This window comes from Nelumbo nucifera, chromosome 1 (genome assembly GCF_055504915.1).
Source record: "Nelumbo nucifera cultivar China Antique chromosome 1, China Antique-T2T, whole genome shotgun sequence".
NCBI classification, from domain to species: domain Eukaryota; kingdom Viridiplantae; phylum Streptophyta; class Magnoliopsida; order Proteales; family Nelumbonaceae; genus Nelumbo; species Nelumbo nucifera.
The window spans coordinates 76303565-76322584 of record NC_142649.1 but is presented as its reverse complement, the minus strand read 5'-3'; the positions used below and the strand labels follow the sequence as shown (position 1 = coordinate 76322584).

The window sequence follows — 19020 nt, the reverse complement described above, 5'->3', positions numbered from 1 at the left end:
TGAAACCAGACTTGTTACACAGACCACTCTTGATGGAAGAAAAGATTCCTACATTGATGCCGTCTTCTTGGCAACAAAACCGAAAGGGAAGGACTTCTTTAAAGTACAATGCTATGAATGTAAGGAGTTTAGACATGTTGTCTCCCATTGCAAGAAAAAGAATGCATGCACTTATTGGAAGCAATTCAGTCATATCATTATTGAATGCCCTATTTGGCTTTAGAAAAGTGGTGGATCAAATCAAAAGAAAGGAAGCTACAAGGCCTATCAGACTACTTAAGATGGACCAGATGCTTCCTCCTCCATTACCCCTGTGGCTGGCCAAAATGACACCTCTGGTGGCATGTCTGAAGAACGGATTCAACAACTCATGTCCTCGGTCATTTCCTTAGCCTTCTCTTCTACTAGCTTGTCTGGTAAGTTACCAACCTATTGTCCCTTACCAAATCACCTCTAGTATATTGACTCGGGAGGCTCTAACCATATGACAAGGGCCACACTCGGTTAGTATTCCAAACTCCATCTTCCCAATAAACACATTGCCACTATAAATGGTGAAAAATTATATGTGCTTGGCTGTGATGATTTGTATTTATCTACTCTAAGTCATCTTCGTTTCATTTATCCAAAACTTTATTTGTACCTAAGCTTACCACTAATTTGATTTCTATTGGCCAACTTGTAGAGGAAGGTAACACTATTTCATTCACTTCTGATGGTTGTTTGATATAGGACTAGCAAACTGGGGAGGTGAAGGGGAAGGGGCGTAGACTAAGACAACTATTTGCTCCAGAGTTTAAGAAGAATAAGGTTGTAGTCGTTTCTATTTCTTGTTTGCTTTCTACTATTTTTGGTTGAGTCATTTAATTGTAATAATGATTGGCGTTTGTGGCCTAAACGCCTTGGCCATCCGTTTTCTAAGAAACTTGATCAGTTATTTACTTGTGGTTTATGTAAGAGTTATATTTTACCTTTTCCTTCTCACTTTGAGCATGCTACAGTTCCTTTTCATTTAATACATAGTGATGTTTGGTCATCTCCTATTGTTTCATAGTTGTCTTATAAGTACTTTGCAACATTTCTTGATAACTGCACCCGTTTCACTTGGGTTTATTTTCTTCGAAGAAATCTAAAGTTTATTTTATATTTAAGAACTTTCATACTTATGTTACTACCCAATTTGATGCCTGGATATGTATTATGAGGATTCAGGAGGAGAATATTTTGATGGGAATTTCCAAACTTACTTAAAACAACGTGGAATTCAATCCCAAAAATCCTATCCAGGCACCCCCACAATAAAACATGGTAATAAAAAGAAATAATGGATATATTTTGAGTGTATTCAAAACACTTCTACAAGATTCACATATACCCTCTTGGTTTTGGGAGGAGGTGGCTAGCACTGCTGTGTATCTCATAAATCATCTTTCTTTATCTGTTTTAAATAATTCTTTCCCTTTCTAATCTCTCTTCCACAAACCTCCACATCTATCTATGCTTAGGATTTTTTGTTGTACTTATTTTGTTCATCTTCCACCTCATGAATGCACAAAGCTAACTACACAAGTGGTTTTGTGTGCCTTTATGGAATATAATTTTGAACATAAAAGATTCATTTGTTATGATCCTTCGATCTGTCGTATTCGAATCTCTCATAATGTAGTTTTCCATGAAAGTATGCCTTTTTTTGAACATATTGCGAAACTTTTACCCCCTTCCGCTTCTTTATTGCACACTTTTGACTTTACAAGTACCTCAAATATACCACCAATATCACATTCCCAGCAACTTTAGACTTACTTCAGAAAGCAATGGTCTTCTTTAGTCTCAATGCCCCCCTCCCCCTCCGCTCCACCACCACTTGATCCTCCACTTGAACCCATATACCCACTTTACATCATTCTTTTAGAATTTATCACCCACCTAACCACTACGGTTTTTCACTGAAGCATAGCTCCCTCTCTACTGTTTTATCAACCACAGACATTCTCAAATCTTACTAGCAAGTTATAGTAGAACCACTTTGGAAAGATGCCATGGATTCTAAGATTCGAGCCCTTCTTGAGAATGACACAAGGGACTTGGTCAAAGCTCCAAATGTGACATCTCTCATAGGGAGTTGATGGGTCTACTCCATGAAACTAAAATCTGATGGGAGCCTAAATATATATAAGGCTAGGTTGGTTACACAAGGCTATAAATAGGAATATGGGATAGACTATGATGAGACCTTTGTTCCTGTAGCAAAAATGACCACTATATGATTTCTGATGACTATTTTTGCATCTAAACAGTGGACAATCCATCAGAAGGACGTAAAAAATGCTTTCCTCCATGGGGAATTAAAGGAGACAGTCTATATGAAGCCCCCTCATGGATATTATATAGATCCACAACTTGTTTGTTGTTTGAAGAAGTCGCTCTATGGTTTGAAGCAAGCTCTTAGAGCCTGGTTTGAGAAGTCCAGATCTATTATCATTGATGCAAGCTTTATCCAAAGTTTTTCAGATTATTCTTTATTCATTTTAAGGTGGAAGCAGCAAGTGACGATCTTACTTCTTTATGTCGATGATATACTCATTACAGGGGATGATGTAGAAGAAATTGCTGAACTGCAACAGTTACTTAGTAAATCCTTTAAGATGAAGAACTTGGGGACTTTGACATATTTCTTGGGGCTTGAACTGAGTCAAAATTATCAGGGCTATTTTGTTAACCAACAACAGTATGCAGCTGATTTAGTTAAACCGGCCAATCTTAGTGACTCCAAGATTGTGGATACCCCACTAGAACTGAATTTGAAACTCAATAAAGATGATGGTTCTCTTCTAGAAGATCCTACTCTTTATCGCCAACTAGTGGGGAGTTTAATCTATTTCACCATGACTCGTTCGGATATATCAAGTGCAGTTCAACTGGTGAGCCAATTCATGTCTTCTCCAAGATAACCTCATTTATCTACAATTCATCGAATCATTAGATATGTACAGGGCTCTTTATCACATGAGATATTTTTTTCCTCTTTATCTCCCATTAACCTTACATCTAATGCGAACACTGATTGGGTTGAATGCCCTGACACCCAATGATCCACTACCGGCTGGTGTGTATTCTTAGCCAACTCCCTTATCTCGTGGAAGTGCAAGAAACAACCTATTGTATCAAAATCTTCCACTAAAACTAAGTACAAAGCTATGTCTTCCATGTGTAGTGAAATCACATGGCTTTGGGCTATTCTACTTGAAATACTTAATGAACCATAATCGTATGTTCCTCTCTAAGAAAACAATGTTAGTGTAATCAAAATTACCTCCAACCATGTTTTCCATGAGTGCACCAAACATATAAAAGTTGATTGCCACTTTATTTGTAATATTTTTCTTGAGGGTGTTATATTTCTTCCTCATGTCTCCTCCAAGTTCCAATTGACAAAAGCAATGACTCAGGCTCGACATCTATTTCTCATGGACAAATGGATGCTTATTCCTAGGCATCACTTTGAGGGGGAGTGTAGAGATAGTGAGAAGATCTAGTTGTAGGGTTATTTTTGTACTTTTACTTCTTTTGTTGTACATCTATTTTATGTACTCTTTCTTTTGTACGCTAAGGACGGATTTATCCTTTTACTTTCTTTAATATAAATATCTCTTTTAGGGTATCGACAGTCATAGGGTGACACACCCACTGAACTGTTTGCTCTATTCTCTCTTCTATCTCTGTCTTTTCAACTTGACTCTGACAACCCAACAAGAAATACTAAGGATCCAAAATTGAACAAGACCTAATAAGGTCTGCAATTTTGGACCCAAAATTGAACCGATCGATTATTGGAACAATCGGATTAGACTCAATGGACCCGATTATAATAGACTTATTGAAATATTACATATATTAATTTGTTTAATATATTATACAATTAATATAATTTTTAATACATTGTATATTTAATATATATAGCTTGAGTCCGGTCTGAGTTGGTTTGGGTAGAACTGGTTTTGAATTGATAATAATCAAGACAATATATTAGGAACCAAAACCAACCCAATCAATTCAGGTCTATTGGGTCGGACCTGATCCATTAGCAACCCTATAGTTTCTTCCCTGCAAAGAAATCATTTCAAACCTACAAAAATCATTTTTTATAAGTTTTAGATTTTTATTTTTTTTTTGTGGGAAACCATAAATCAAATAAATTTGGACAAAATTCCAAACAATCAAGACAGGCAATAAAAACAATAAAAAATGTTTGAATGAATACTGAATGGCAATTTATTGACCTTTATAGGTGATTGATAACTTGTAGTGGCAGTCCTCCATTCCTGTTAAAGGTCCCATTAACACTTAAATGGCATGGGGACCATTTTACCCATGCCTTTGGATTAATATAATACTTCTTGTATCAAGAGTATCTGTTGATATTTTGAACCTTAGTTTCACTAATGATACCATAATGAATAATACTTGGAGAACAATGGAAAAAGCGAAAAAGTATTTCAAGTTAATGCATATTTGTAGGGAAAGCAACGAGTTAGCTATTTTAATAGCCAGCATTGGGCATGAACTAATGAATTCAGACTTCATGGAAATTTTCTCGTATTGTTAGGATAGATGCTTGGGGATAGGGGTGTTATCACCCAAAATTAGATACCTCAACCTCTTAAATTGTAAATCTCCCGTATAGACACTTCATTTAACTAATCGAACATCACCGGAAGACTTTAGGTACCCTAAAAGCCTTGCTTATCAAATTTCACCTTGAAATACCTAAGTTCACCCCGACCTTTGATCATGGAAACCGTTATATCCAAGCTTCTTTAGACCAACCAGACTCTGCCAATGAATCCGGGACAAACCTCATCATACCAAATTTCACCTAAAAATACACTCTTTAGCCTCCAAATCAAATAAGACTATGTTTCATGTATTGTCATTGGCCTTTATGCAAGACTTCCCTTAGAACCAACAATGCACCATAACACCTCAAAAATTAATCCTAACCATCCAAATGTGTTAACTCTTAGATGGGAAATACCCTCTCTCTATACATGAGTTTACTTAAATACCCCCAAAAATTATAAAATATCCAAAATACCCCTCACCCTCCCTTTTCCCAAAATACCCATATTTTCACCACCTCTAAACACTTTTGCCCCAAAAAAATTCCAAAATACCTAAACTACCCTCATTTCCCCTTCACCCTATACCCTTGTTTTTACCATTCCTAGGCCCTCCTACCCTCAAGCTTTTCTATAATACCCGAACTGCCGCTACCCTAATCCTATAAATAGGGGTGGGAGAGGTGACCTGGGGGAGGGAGGAATCCTTGAGAATTGATCGCCCCTCCTTTCTCAACTCTTAAGACACATTTCTCTTACCACATCAACAAAGCTTTATTCCACCTAAGTTAATCCCTTGTTTTATCTTTTCTTTTTCATTTTAATTTTCCTTGTTTTTTTCTCTTCATCATTTAAAAGAAAAGGGGGAAAGGCTTAGAATGAAAGCACTGCCATAATTGAACCTTAACCATGAATCCTCTAAAGTTATGCATTCACTTAACTTTTTTGATCTTCTAAATCATCAATTACAACTTAAAGGCGGGGCACTTGTAATGCTTCTTTGGAATCTGAACCAATAAATTGGGTTGTGTAAGGTAACTCAATTGTTGAGAAGATGGGTAATCGAGTTATTGAAGCAAAAATAATTACAAGGACTCAAAGAATTATTCTCTCCTTCTGACATTGAATGGCCATTCATTATTAAAAAAAATGCGATTGACTTTTGCAATGAGTATTAATAAGAATCAATGACAGACAATGCAACATATAGGAGTTTATCTTCTCTCATGTACAAGTTTATGTCGCTACATCTCTGCAACATCTCAATGTAGATTAAAGATTTTGATTAAAAATAAAGATAATGAATCAAGTGACTTCACTCAGAATATTGTCTATCATGAGGTCATTCAAGATAATTTGCAATTGAAGGTAAATCTCTTCTTGAAATTATATTTTTTCAATTTATATTAAAATACTTTTATTTTATATTATTCCTTATAGTGCTAATTTTCTGTACCTCCCTTTACTATACAGAATGTGTCCGCATTTATTAATTGTTAATAGATAATTCAGTAAAGGACTATTAGTGAGGAGACTAAAGAAGTAATTCCTTAAGGAATGATTAGTGGAAGGGATGTCTGGTAATGCATCATTGTTTTAATAAAATCGACTTGGCTATCAAATTGAAGGTATATAGGGTTAATATTGATGAACAATCCATAATGGAGGTAATCACCACTATTCTTGGACTGGATTGGGATAATGCATTAACAAGCATATTATCCAATACTCATTTGAAAACTTCTCTACAATTAACTGACCTTCTTATGGAGGCGGAATGCAATATCAATAGATTTTGATTGAATTTAAAAATAAACCCAAAGAAAATGATGAATCTCTAAAAGATTATTGCAATAATAAAGCCCGTTTGTTTTATTAATTGTGTCAACGTGGATTTACTATGATGGAAGAAGTTCTCAACTCTCTTTGTACATATTGGGGAACCTTTAATGAAACACTGAATGCCAGTTTAGAAATTCATTATTAGAATTCATTGTCGTATGTATACATGGTTGAGGAACCCATCAAAATTTAATTTCTCTAAATTGTTCCTGAAATGAGATAAAAACTATTAACGTCCTAATTGACGACACCAAGTTTACAAGGAATAAAAATATTGAAAGAATAGCTGTTATTGAACTATTGCATATCTTTCTAGAATCGTTTTTTTAGCCAAAAATCGTTGATTTTGTCAGCAAATCATTGATCCGGGTGATTGAACCATCTATTTAAATCGTTTGAATCGTCTAATAGTTTTTGGCTGTTTTTTTAATTTTTTTGTCAAAATGGGCCGTTTGTTCAATTTGAATGGTCGAACCATTCGACCCAAGAACAGAACGGTTCATTGTCCAATACAATTTTAAAAACCTTGGTTCAGATATCTCTATTTCTTGGATTTCAGTTGTTAAACATGGTTAAAGGATTTTAAAGGGGCAAATTTGGGATTTGAAAAAAATTAATATCACATTCATACAGATCTTAAGAAGAGAGGTTTCTGATGAGGGGATGTCATATGAGGGGAGGTTTCATTATTAATATGAAAAATCAAGGGAGGTTTAAATATTTTAGTCCATAAATTGCATTCTCTTAAGCTTGTTTTATTGTGCACGGTTGCACACTTGCACACTTGCACTAACACGACCCATGGTTGAAATATCAAATAAGGGTAAAATACAAAAACCTCTCCTGAAGTTTTTGACAATCATAAAAATCTCTCCTATAGTTTCATTTTAATAAATACCTCCCTTGAACTTTTGAGAAACTCAACAAAAACCTCCCTTCCGTCACTGTTCCAGACGGAAAACATTAGATTGATGCACCAGTTTTTTTTCAAATACCCATTCTACCCTTTTATAAATTATTTTACATACAAAATTATTGAAATAATCACATTTTAACTCAATAAAAAAACATATTTCAGTAATTTGTATGTAAAATTACTGGAATGATTGTTAAAGAGGTTTTTGTTGAATCAAAATGGGGTTATTTCAAAAATTTTGTATGAAAAATAATTTATAAAAGGGTAAAATAGATATTTAGAAAAAAACTGATACACCAATCTAACGTTTTCTATCTGAAACAATAACGGAAGAGAAGTTTTTGTCCAATTTTTCAAAAATTCAGGAGAGATACTTATTAAAATAAAACTATACCGAAAGTTTTTATGATTGTCAAAAAATTTAGGGGAGGATTTTGTATTTTATTTTATTTTTTTATTACGAATACTAACCGTACGTATTTATAAACCCTAATTTTCATACGGCGGCCTTTGAATGCCATTTTCGGTTTCCTGTTCTGGGTGCTAGAAGTCTAGAACACCATTTTAATTTTTTTGTTTGGTTCCTAATAATGTGATACTGTTTGTTTGATACCGTTGATTTATAATTCATAAACACTGGGACCCACACGATGCACCATGTCAAATTAGATTACAAATACGGTTTGACCAAATAGTATGGATAATTATATAATATCACTGCTCAATTTTTGAATAATTTATTGATTTTTTATTAGTCAAAATAGTTCCATTCCAAATTTCCACGTTGGAATTTGGTGCGGAATTCGATGGGTGACCGCAACTAGAAAACCACAAATTTACGATAGTACCTCTGGTTTCATTGCTCTTTAAGAATGCATCCGTGGTAGAGATAAGGAGATTTATGACAATATACAACTAGAAAACCACGAATACTTGATTGGTCAACAAAAAATTTCAAAGATGATTCGCGGTCAAAATTCTTCAGCGTTTATCGATCGTCACTCTTGCTTTTGGTTTTGGATGGTAGCCGCCCATCCTTCATCGATGCTTTGTTTTTAGACTTGTAGCTCCCACTGACATCTGCAACGAGCAAGTTTGTGAGATGGGCAGCAGGTGCAGACACCCAAGTCTCTTTCTTTCTTCTCTGTTCCTGCTTTACAACCTTTCCTCGTTTTGTTATGCAGCTAGCACACTAACCCGAGGACGTCCCATCAGGGATGGAGGAACCATTATCTCTGAGGGAAACAACTTTCAGTTGGGGTTCTTCAGTCCGGTAAACTCGACAAATCGCTATGTCGGCATATGGTATTACAAGGTTTCTGTACAAACGGTCGTATGGGTTGCAAACAGAGATAATCCTGTTTTAGATACCAACGGAGTTTTTACTATTGGAGGCAGCGGCAATCTGATGGTTTTAGATGGAAATGGAAATTCTCTCTGGTCCACGAATGTTTCAGCTGTATCGGGTAATTCCACTGCATATCTCACGGATTCTGGAAATCTTATTCTGAGTACTGGCAATGACGCCGGCGACACTGGAAATACCTTGTGGCAGAGTTTCGATGATCCGACGGATACCTACTTACCAGGTATGAAAGCCAGCTTGAATCTCAGAACCGGCAATACTCGCCTCTTCGTTTCATGGAAAAGCGCCAACGATCCGTCAATTGGGAACTACTCCATGGGTGTTGATCCAGTTGGGTCTCCACAAATTGTGATGTGGGAAGGATCGAAAAGGCGTTGGAGGAGCGGGCAGTGGAATGGCCAGACATTCATGGGTGTTCCCAACATGAGACCTCTTTATATCTATGGTTTTAGGCTTGTAAATGACGAAGAAGGAGGACTAAGGTACTTCACATATACTATGACTAACAGCACTGACATCCTGAAGTTTCGAATAAGATGGGATGGAATCGAGGATCATCTCCTCTGGAATTCAGAGAAAAAAGAGTGGACTACTATCTGGTCACAACCAGTTGATGAATGTGAGCTTTATAATCAGTGCGGAACTTATGGAATCTGTAATCGAATGAGCTCTCCCGTTTGTACTTGTCTTCAAGGATTTGAACCCAAGTCGCCCCTCGAATGGAGCAGAGGAAATTGGTCAGGCGGGTGTGTGAGGAGAACGCAGTTACAGTGTCAGAGAAATAGTAGTGTTGAGAATATCGAGGGAGATGGATTTCTAAAGGTGCAAGGTATAAAACTGCCAGATTTTTCCAACTGGGTGTCAATTCAAGGCAGAGGTGAGTGCGAAGACGAGTGTTTGAAGAATTGCTCCTGCAGAGCCTACGCTTATGTAAATGGGGTTGGATGTATGCTATGGGAGAGGGATTTGGTTGATATTCAGCATTTTCCAGAAGGTGGGAATACATTGTACATCCGCCTTGCTGATTCCGAACTAGGCCAAGGTAAAATTCTGACTTTCGAAGCTAATTGTCTTTATTTTCCCAAACTGCCCTGAATCATCTATTTCTTTTGCGAGTCACTGAGGAGTGAGTTCCATATATGGATTGCCTTTCTTTAATCAGTTCTTGCTTTATGAATTAAAGATCTTTTCCAAATGCAGGTGGGATGAGCAAGATACTGAAATTGGTGATAATAATAATTGCATTATTGGGGTTCGTCTTCCTAAGCCTATCCATCTACTTGTTGTGGAGGTTCAACGCAAAAAGAAAAGTGAAAGGTAAATGACTAAATGTATTAGTTCATCTTGGATATGGTATTTATCTCTGTTCTTCTTGGTAGCAATGCCTTGGGGGTTTCTTTACCATTTTTTCAGGCTCGTTGGTTATGCCAAACAAAGAGCTACCATTACCTGATTTGAGCATAAGTGAAGAGCTTTCAAAAGACTTATCTGTACTGGGCGACGCAGCAATAGAAGCAAAGCAAGGAGATGGGCCCGAATTACCATTGTTTAATTTTAATTTTGTAGCATTTTCCACAAACAACTTTTCAGATGCAAATAAACTTGGGGAAGGGGGATTTGGTCCTGTTTACAAGGTAAATTTCAACACAAACACATACTGATAGCTATTGATTATTATAAATCTAAAATTAACAGTTCTCTTTTTTCCATTTTCTTTCTTTTTCTCATTTTATAGGGCAAACTACCTTGTGGACGGGAAGTTGCAGTCAAAAGACTTTCAAGGAGATCCGGACAAGGCCTGGAGGAATTTAAAAATGAGATAATACTAATTGCCAAACTACAACACAGAAACCTAGTTAGACTCTTGGGTTGCTGCATTCAAGGGGAGGAGAAGATATTGCTTTATGAGTTTATGCCCAACAGCAGTCTAGATTCTTTCATTTTTGGTTTGTTCTCCTTACCATTTAAAGCCTGAAATTAGTTATGATTTTCAACCGTCCATGGGAAATAGATGAAATTGATATTTGCTGACATTGTTCAATGAACATTACTTAATGCAGAACCTGAAAGGCAAGGGAAACTAGAATGGGGGAAGCGCTTCAATATCATTGAAGGGATTGCACGAGGGCTCCTTTATCTTCACCGAGATTCAAGGCTGAGAATAATTCATCGAGATTTAAAGGCCAGCAACATTTTACTGGATGAAGAGATGAACCCAAGAATTTCAGACTTTGGGATGGCCAAGATTTTCGGAGGAAATCAGAATGAAGCAAATACAACCCGAGTAGTAGGCACATAGTAAGTGTTGAACAGAGGAGGGGATCATGCATTCTTTCCAAGGATGCATTTCTAACTTAGTCATTTCATCTAGCAAGTTAACAATTTCCATTGATGACTACTGTATCGTCATGGTCTCTTATAAAATTTTCCCTGATGAAATCAAATGCAGTGGTTACATGTCTCCGGAGTATGCAATGGAAGGCCTATTTTCAGTGAAGTCTGATGTCTACAGTTTTGGAGTATTACTTCTAGAGATTGTAAGCGGCCGAAGGAATACACACTTCCGTTCCCAGGAGCACTCATTAAACCTTCTCGGATATGTATGTGTATTTGTTTTTTTTATCAGAATAAATATCTAGGTTCTTCCTTTTACGCATATACCTAGAACTGTTTACTGATATAATGGATCACTTGGATTTTTTGTTTTCAGGCATGGAAACTGTGGATTGAAGATAAAGCGATGGAATTCATAGATCCATCCATAAGTGGCTCATGTTCTAAGTGGGAGGTGTTGAGATGCATTCATGTGGGGCTGTTGTGTGTGCAAGACTCTGCAATGGACAGGCCAACCATGTCATCTGTTATTTTGATGTTGGAGAGTGAAACTGCCACTCTTCCTGTACCAAAGCAACCCACTTTTACTATAGTTAGAAATCATCCTACAGATGTGTGCATATCAGTAGAGAGCCATGAAATTGCATCGACAAATGATGTAACAGTTACTATGATTGTAGGAAGATAATGAATTTTGTGTCCTAAATTCTTGGTTTGTATATTGCTTGATTAAAATTGATTGGTTGAGAAACGAAAGATTGCATATGTATTGATTTTTGTATAGATGCTAAAGCCTAAAGGCCATTACTCAATGTTGTTGGCCTGAAATTTATAAATCTTATAAATACATACAAAGTATTACAAAATACAAAGGTTTTTCAGTCTTTAAGTATTTATAGAAGACAAGTAGTTCAAATACATGTAACAATGTAATGATGAAAAGACTCCACAAATTGTTGTTTGTAGTGGGGTGGAAACAAGGATGAACACCCTTCACATACTTTGGATATCAGCTTATTTGGTGAGGTAAGTTTAGGATTTCATGAAAATAAAAATAATAACTTTTTTCTTTCTTTCATTGTCATTCCAGCAGTATCTGTTGACTTTTAGCTTATTACATGTATGGTTTGACGTTAGTCCCAAGGATTGCCAAATATCAATGGTCCATATTGGCGACTTCTTGGTACATCAGTTCTAACTGTTGATAGCTCAAATTGAACAGGTTTCTTCTTTTTCATTATTCCATCCATTGTTTGTAATAACAGCTCAAATCACTTTCGTTAATTCTCACTTTATGCTCAAATCCATTACAAAGAAGGAAACAAGGTAGCTAGCTAGCTAGTAAACCCATTCAATTGGGAATGAGAGAGAGGTAAGCCAACAGAATGGAGAATATACATTAAAGAATGATTTATCACATAACTGGCCGTTACGTAGAGTAGCCTATGATCAACCATACCCAAATTTGATTTGTTTACATTTTGATTCAAATCTGCGCATGTCTATCGGATATCTAGTGGATTATAATCGGATATTAAATAATATAATTAAATTAAACCAAAAATGATCAAAATATTATATGTTATTGATAAGGTGAGCTAAAAATGACTTTAAATTACATTTTATGAACAAAATGAATTGAAAACCATTTACATAAAACTTAAACATATGACAATTTAGTAAAAATACAACATTAAGACCAACTTCAATGATAAATATAATATAATTTTTAAGTATGTATCAATTTAGATATTTAAATCAATTTGAATCAGATTATATTGGATCAGATAGGGCTAGATCCATATTTGATCCAATTATAAACGGATCGAATTCGAATCACCCTTAATAGGATTGCATTGCAATTTGAATTCGGATAAATCCGTAATTGAATATTGTTTGCAGCCCTAACCGCATCAATGTAACAAGTAGACATATTTACAGGGTGGGTTGGGTTGGGTCCTGCTTCTTTGTTAACATTAAATGTCCAGGCTTGAACCTGATTCTGTTAGACAGTTGTATAAATAAAATACACATTTGATTCATGTTCCTATGGTGTGTTTCTGTGTAATACGCTTAAACTGGACACTTAATGAGACTTGTGTTAGTTTAGAATGTTTACAGCCATTGGGTAAGTCTGGGGAGATTTATCCTACCAAGGCTGACACTGGTGTGCTGCCAACTATTGGGGTGGCCTGTCTCAGTTACCAGGGTGAGACCCGAAGCACATGCAGTATAGGACTAATAGAACCTTTGAACCGGACCAGATTTCCAGTATTGCCCTGAACCTTAGAGATAGATGGAAAAAACTGGAAAGTTACACCGGACCCCTAGACTCGATTATGATACTGCATTAGGTGTCAGATTGGGCTGTCTTTGATATGCCAATCAGTGAGATCCTTAACGGGTGTCAAAACCTGGGTATGTTGGGACAGTCCGAGAATTCATCTGAGTGGGTGATCATAGTGACAGGATTAGCCCCTTTGTCGGACAAAGGTAATGATCGGGGATGCACTCTCTCTGATGGAAACCAAGACTACCGGCAGCCGATTTCAATTGTTGAGATTTTGTTTTGCAAAATATATTTATATAAAGATATATATATATATATATATATATGTTATGGTTTCGAAATGATTTGCAAAAGGTTTTAATTCCCGAGATCCATGTGAGCAGAGAGTGCGACACTATTCCTTGCAGCCGAGGGAGAGGTCCTCTCTTGTCGGGCAGTGTTTGATCATTATGGGCTAAGAGGTTAAGTGTAAGACTATTGAGGATAATACCTGATGGGCTAATCTTGCATCTGCCCACAGTCCTTGGGTGTTACAAGGTGGTTTGGCCCAGGGACCACTTAGGGTAAGTGTTGGGCCCATAGAGCCCATAAGATGGGTTTCAGGGGGTGCACTGTCCATAACAGTGTATTCGGCTAGGCCTTGTGACAACGACTGGGCTGAACCCATGTGGCTGATGTGTAGATCAATGTTTAGGTCCTACGCCATACAAGGAAGCTCAACTGGGCAGTAGTTTGGAAGGCTAAGTGAGTACATAACCTTAAATGGGCCTAAAGCCCATTTCGAACTGGATTGATTTGATCAGTTAATTAAAGGGGCGAATTTTGGGATGGATCAACTGATAGGATTGGGCCTTGACCCTATCCACTTAGAGAGTCCAAGATCTAAATAAGATTTAGATCTGGAAGCCTCCTAATAAGATTAGGAGATGGCTGATCTAATCTGCAGATAAGATAAGGGTTCTCCCTTATCACTTAAAGGGACTTCTGATCCAAATATGATTTGGATCAGCAACTCCTAATGGGATTAGGAGCTAATCCCTTTAAGCTTATAAAAGAAGAAGGGGGCGGCAGCCTTTAGGTTTTGATGTTTTAATTCTCTTCAGAGCTGAAATCACAGGAGAAAGAATTCTGCAACCTTCACAGAAATTCTTTCTTGCCGCTTCCTTCCTATCGCCGTCATAACCCCAATTCGATCTCCAAAGTCTTGGGAGAAATCAAGATTTGATCTTGACATCAATTCTTTCAGAAAGGATTGATTGGGAGTTGTAATCACGTGTCGTCCTGCTGGTTCTTACGAAGGATCAGGTTCTTGGAGAACGCTGTTGATTCTGCTCCACCCTGCACTACGCCATCTTCAATGAGAGCAGATTTTGGATCATTCCTTGGGCGTGAACACCTCCGTTGAGAGAAAGTATTTCTCTGTATCAGCTATACCTCTCTCCTTTTCCTTTTGGTTCAGATCTGATTTGGTTCATGATTCAAGATTTATCATTGAAAAATGTGTTTCAAAATAGAGAATTCGATTCCTAGCAAAGATGAGAGAAATTTTTTTGAAATTCGCCCGGTCTATTCCGCAAGATTTGGAAGTCCATATGATGGATATCCCATCCCTTCAGATTCTGACCCTTGCATAAAGCCTGAAGCCCAGCCTGGATAGTTACAAGCCAGGCATATATGCAAAAGCCCGAGCTTGGCCTGAAAAATGATTGAAGCCAGGCCCATGAATAATTCTAGTAACAAGTTATCCTCTTCATTAGTGTCCTGGCTCACCATTTTCATGGTATTAGAGGTCAGGATATGGCTTGATTACTTGGTTTCTTTTGTCTATCAATTTGGTCTCCTCCATTTCCTTTTAGGGGGTGTTTTTTTATTTTTTGGATTTTGAGAGGGAGAAAAGTTGGTCAATGGGATTTTGGTTCCTATTGACCAACAATCCCATGTTCTATTTTTCAGATTTATATGGAGATCAAGGAAAGTTTATTTTCCTAAGTATCACTTACTTGGGTTAATGGTACCCATCTCTTAGTTGGATAAATAACTTTCCCATCTAAAGGGAAGTTGCCAACACTTGAATGAAACAAAAATACCATTTTTAATAATAGATTTTTATGGCTAAAATGGTCATTATATTATTTACATAAAAAATTAAAGAGTATGAGTAAATGCACTTACCCAAATAAATATTTCCCAAAAAATATTACCCAAATAATTACATTTAACCAAATAGATAACTTACAGAAAAGTAAACATAACATTAGTTCACTCTATGATTAAGTCTGACGTCACTATGCTTCCTTCATCCATAAGATAATCCGGGGGCTATTCTGGTTTCTTGCCCTCTGAGTGGTGAAAACTATTCCTAAAAACGAGCGATGGAAAACGTGTTATTTGTAGACGACACTTTCCACGACTGGATCCAGTAGCTGCTAAAGCTCAAGCTCGGATGAAATGGAATTCAATGATAATTTATTGCATCTTCAACTCATTATCTAAGAAATTATACCGACTGCCCAATAGTAAGGGTCTTGGGCCTAAGTTATATGTTCAGGCGAAGCCCGGGCCCGGCCAGTTTGTATATATTTCAATACTAGCAGGGCCATGCGATGCACCAGATTTGTAATAAATTGATATGATGTCCAGAAATATAAATGTTATAGTATAGCGATCAATATATTAAATTATTACTAATTCATAGCATGAAAATAATCAATAAATTTAAATAATTCATACTTTTTAAAGTAGTATAGATATGGATATAGATATAGATATGCATACACTATCCCAATTAATTTATTAGTAAAATTGGCCTAGGTGTTATATTTTTTTAAACAATCGTAAATCGTAGATTCAAGTTACAAGCTATTTTCAATTTATTTGGTTCATGATATACAATATTCAAGACTAGAAGTCGTTTTTACTTCATTGTATTGAAAATATATAAATTTTTGGTTAGGCTGTGTTTGGTTGTAGTTGAATTTTACTTGTATTAGTACAAATGCATGGAGGTGCAAATGGAAAGAATGCAAGCTCTACTTTAATTTTGTTTTGGATTTTATTTTACATAATTTTGCTTTAGGTATTGTTTAATTTGTTTTTCTTTATTTGTATTGCAATCAAACAAAATGAAGTAAAATTTGAAGCAAAAATAAATTAGAATTTGCACCCAAACAAATTGCATTACCATAATTGTTTGCATGCACATAAATTTGCACTGCTACCAAACACAACCTTAGTTTCAGATTAATTTATGGGGTATTATCTAAGTACGTATTTGGCATCAATGTGGGGTATTATCTAAGTAGGTGTTTGGCATCAGTGTTGAGATCACAACACCATTTCAAAACATAAAAACGGTGCTAGGTATGTTTGAGTTGTAAGCACCGTTGGTGCTTATTTTTTGTTTGGAAATGGTGCTGCCACATAGGATGTTTACTGGGAAAGAAACACTGGATTTGTTTGGTACCAGTGCTGTAGAACTGTTTCCAAAATATGTTATATTATATATACTACATCCAAGATGATGCCACATCATTGCACTACTGGCAACAATGCATCATTTTTTGAGAAAACGTTGAATTTGGCATTGCTTTAGACAACACTTTCCTGATTTCCAAGGTGTTGTCTAAAGCAATGTTTTTTCTAGAAAAATGGTACCAAGATGCCTTTTTCTGAAGCATCACTTTTTCTGATGTGGTGCCTATATGGCACCGTTTTCTCAAAACGGCATCGATGCCAAACACCACCTAAAACTCACAATGACATTTTTGCATTTCTCTTAACCCCACTAGGCTGGGCTTAAAGTAAAGGGAAATTTGCATTTCCCTTCCTTGGAGTGTATATATGCTCACATCCTCTTACAAGTAGGAATGACAACAGGGTACCCGTGCAAATTGCCCTACCCATTCCCAAAGTACCCTTGACCCTAAACTTTTCTAATCTTTCCTCTCAATTTCCAAAACCCATCTCGTCCCAAACCTGTTAAACCCGTCCCGGCATGTCCCACCCGATTTAAAAAGTTAATTAACACTTTCAACTAAAAATATTTATTTATGCTTAATGCATGATTTGAACTCAAATTAGTTAATGATAGGCTGAAACTCTTACTAGTTTGGAAGGCTAGGCCGAACCCATGTGGCTGATGTGTAGATTAATGCTTGGGTCCCACGCCATACAAAAAAGCCCAACTGGGCAGCAGTTTGGAAGACTATTGAGCACTTAATACATAATGGGCCTAAATCCCATTTCGAATTGGTCTGATTTGAGTAGTCATATATAGGGGCGGATCTGGGATTAGGTTATAAGCCAAAAGGATTGGGTCTTGACCCTATCCACTCATGAAGACCAGATTCAAATTAGGATTTGAATATGGTAATCTCCTAATAAGATCAGGAGTAGGCTGATCTGATCTGCAGATAGGATCAAGAAGACTCCCTATCCAAATATAGATTTGGATTGGGATAACTCCTAATGAGATTAGGAGGTTTCTTGATCACCAAGAAAGAGGGAGAAACCCATTCGAATTACAAGAATTCGAACCCTAGGGTTTTAGCAAGAATACTTCTGCAATCTTGAGATAAGGATCTCTAGAATTTCCAGAGTAGAATATTGTAGTTCGCCATCTTCTTCTCTGACCTTCTTCCTCAGCAGCCACCACCATACTTTCTTCTACCAGTTCGAGTTCTCAGCAAGAGAACATCAAGAAAGGTTCTTGATCGATTCTGTGGTGCTCATTGCTTCCATCAAGTTCTTCAGAAGAACCTGGTTCGTGGGACGAACACTGCTAGTTCGGCTCCATCATCAATGTCAGTGGGAGCTGATCTTGGTTCTCTTCTTTGGGCATGAACACCAACATTGGGAGATACTGTTTCTCCGGATCAGGTATAACCCTTCCCTTCTATTTTAGTTTAGATCTAGTTCAGTTATGGTTCAAATAGATCCTTGAATATTGTATTCTAAATTTAAAGAATATGATTCCCAGTTGGAAGAAAGGTGGGAAATTTTTGAAATTCGCTCCACCCAATTCCATAATCTTTTGGCGTCCATACGATGGATCCCACCATTCTTTCAATACTCGCTGAGTTTGATGGCCCACTTCGTCAACCTACCGGAGACCTCGGTCTTGAGCAAGACTTGCCTCAGATGCTTATTGGTGAGGACGACGATCGTATGAGCTTGGAAGTATGGACGAAGCTTCTGAACTGCAACAACTAGCGCGTACGCCAACTTTTCGATCTCTAGATACCTCATCTCTGCTTTCTACAACACTTTGCTAACATAGTAGATGGGTTGTTGGACCCGATCTACTTCTTTTATCAGTACCGAGTTGACTACCTCGTCACTTGCGAGGTACCTTTTGAGCTTGTCAAAAGCGAGCTAACACTCTTTGGTCAATTTGAAGCCCTTTCTTCTTTTAATTGCCTTGAAGAAAGGCAAACAACGATTTACCGATTTGGACATGAAGCAGCTCAGAGCGGCTATGCGGCCATTTAACCTCTGAACCTCCTTCAATTTTTGGGGTGGTCTCATATCTAAGATGGCCTTAATTTTATCAGGGTTGGCCTCAATGCCATGTCGGTTGATGATGTAGCCTAGGAATTTACCCGAGGTGACACTGAAAACGCACTTGTTCGAGTTTAATTTGCGCAAAATTTTA

The 19020-nt window shown here is 36.9% G+C and overlaps 1 protein-coding gene across 1 annotated transcript; it reads left to right on the top strand.

Moving 5' to 3' along the window:
* The first annotated feature begins 8440 nt into the window (after positions 1-8440).
* On the top strand, positions 8441-11840 carry LOC104605742 (G-type lectin S-receptor-like serine/threonine-protein kinase B120). The gene is made up of 7 exons (XM_010270631.3): positions 8441-9785; positions 9944-10060; positions 10157-10377; positions 10479-10689; positions 10804-11041; positions 11193-11343; positions 11454-11840. Exons 1-7 carry the CDS (start codon positions 8480-8482, stop codon positions 11763-11765), a joined length of 2556 nt encoding a protein of 851 aa, XP_010268933.1. The 5' UTR covers positions 8441-8479; the 3' UTR covers positions 11766-11840.
* The last annotated feature ends 7180 nt before the right edge of the window (positions 11841-19020 follow it).

What these genes read in the sequence shown, in the direction of transcription:
- LOC104605742 (XM_010270631.3), top strand. Translation starts at nt 8,480, where the DNA reads ATGGGCAGCAGGTGCAGACACCCAAGTCTCTTTCTTTCTTCTCTGTTC. An exon ending in CGCAAAAAGAAAAGTGAAAG is followed by an intron (nt 10,061 to 10,156) that starts GTAAATGACTAA and finishes CCATTTTTTCAG; the next exon opens with GCTCGTTGGTTATGCCAAAC. An exon ending in GATTTGGTCCTGTTTACAAG is followed by an intron (nt 10,378 to 10,478) that starts GTAAATTTCAAC and finishes CTCATTTTATAG; the next exon opens with GGCAAACTACCTTGTGGACG.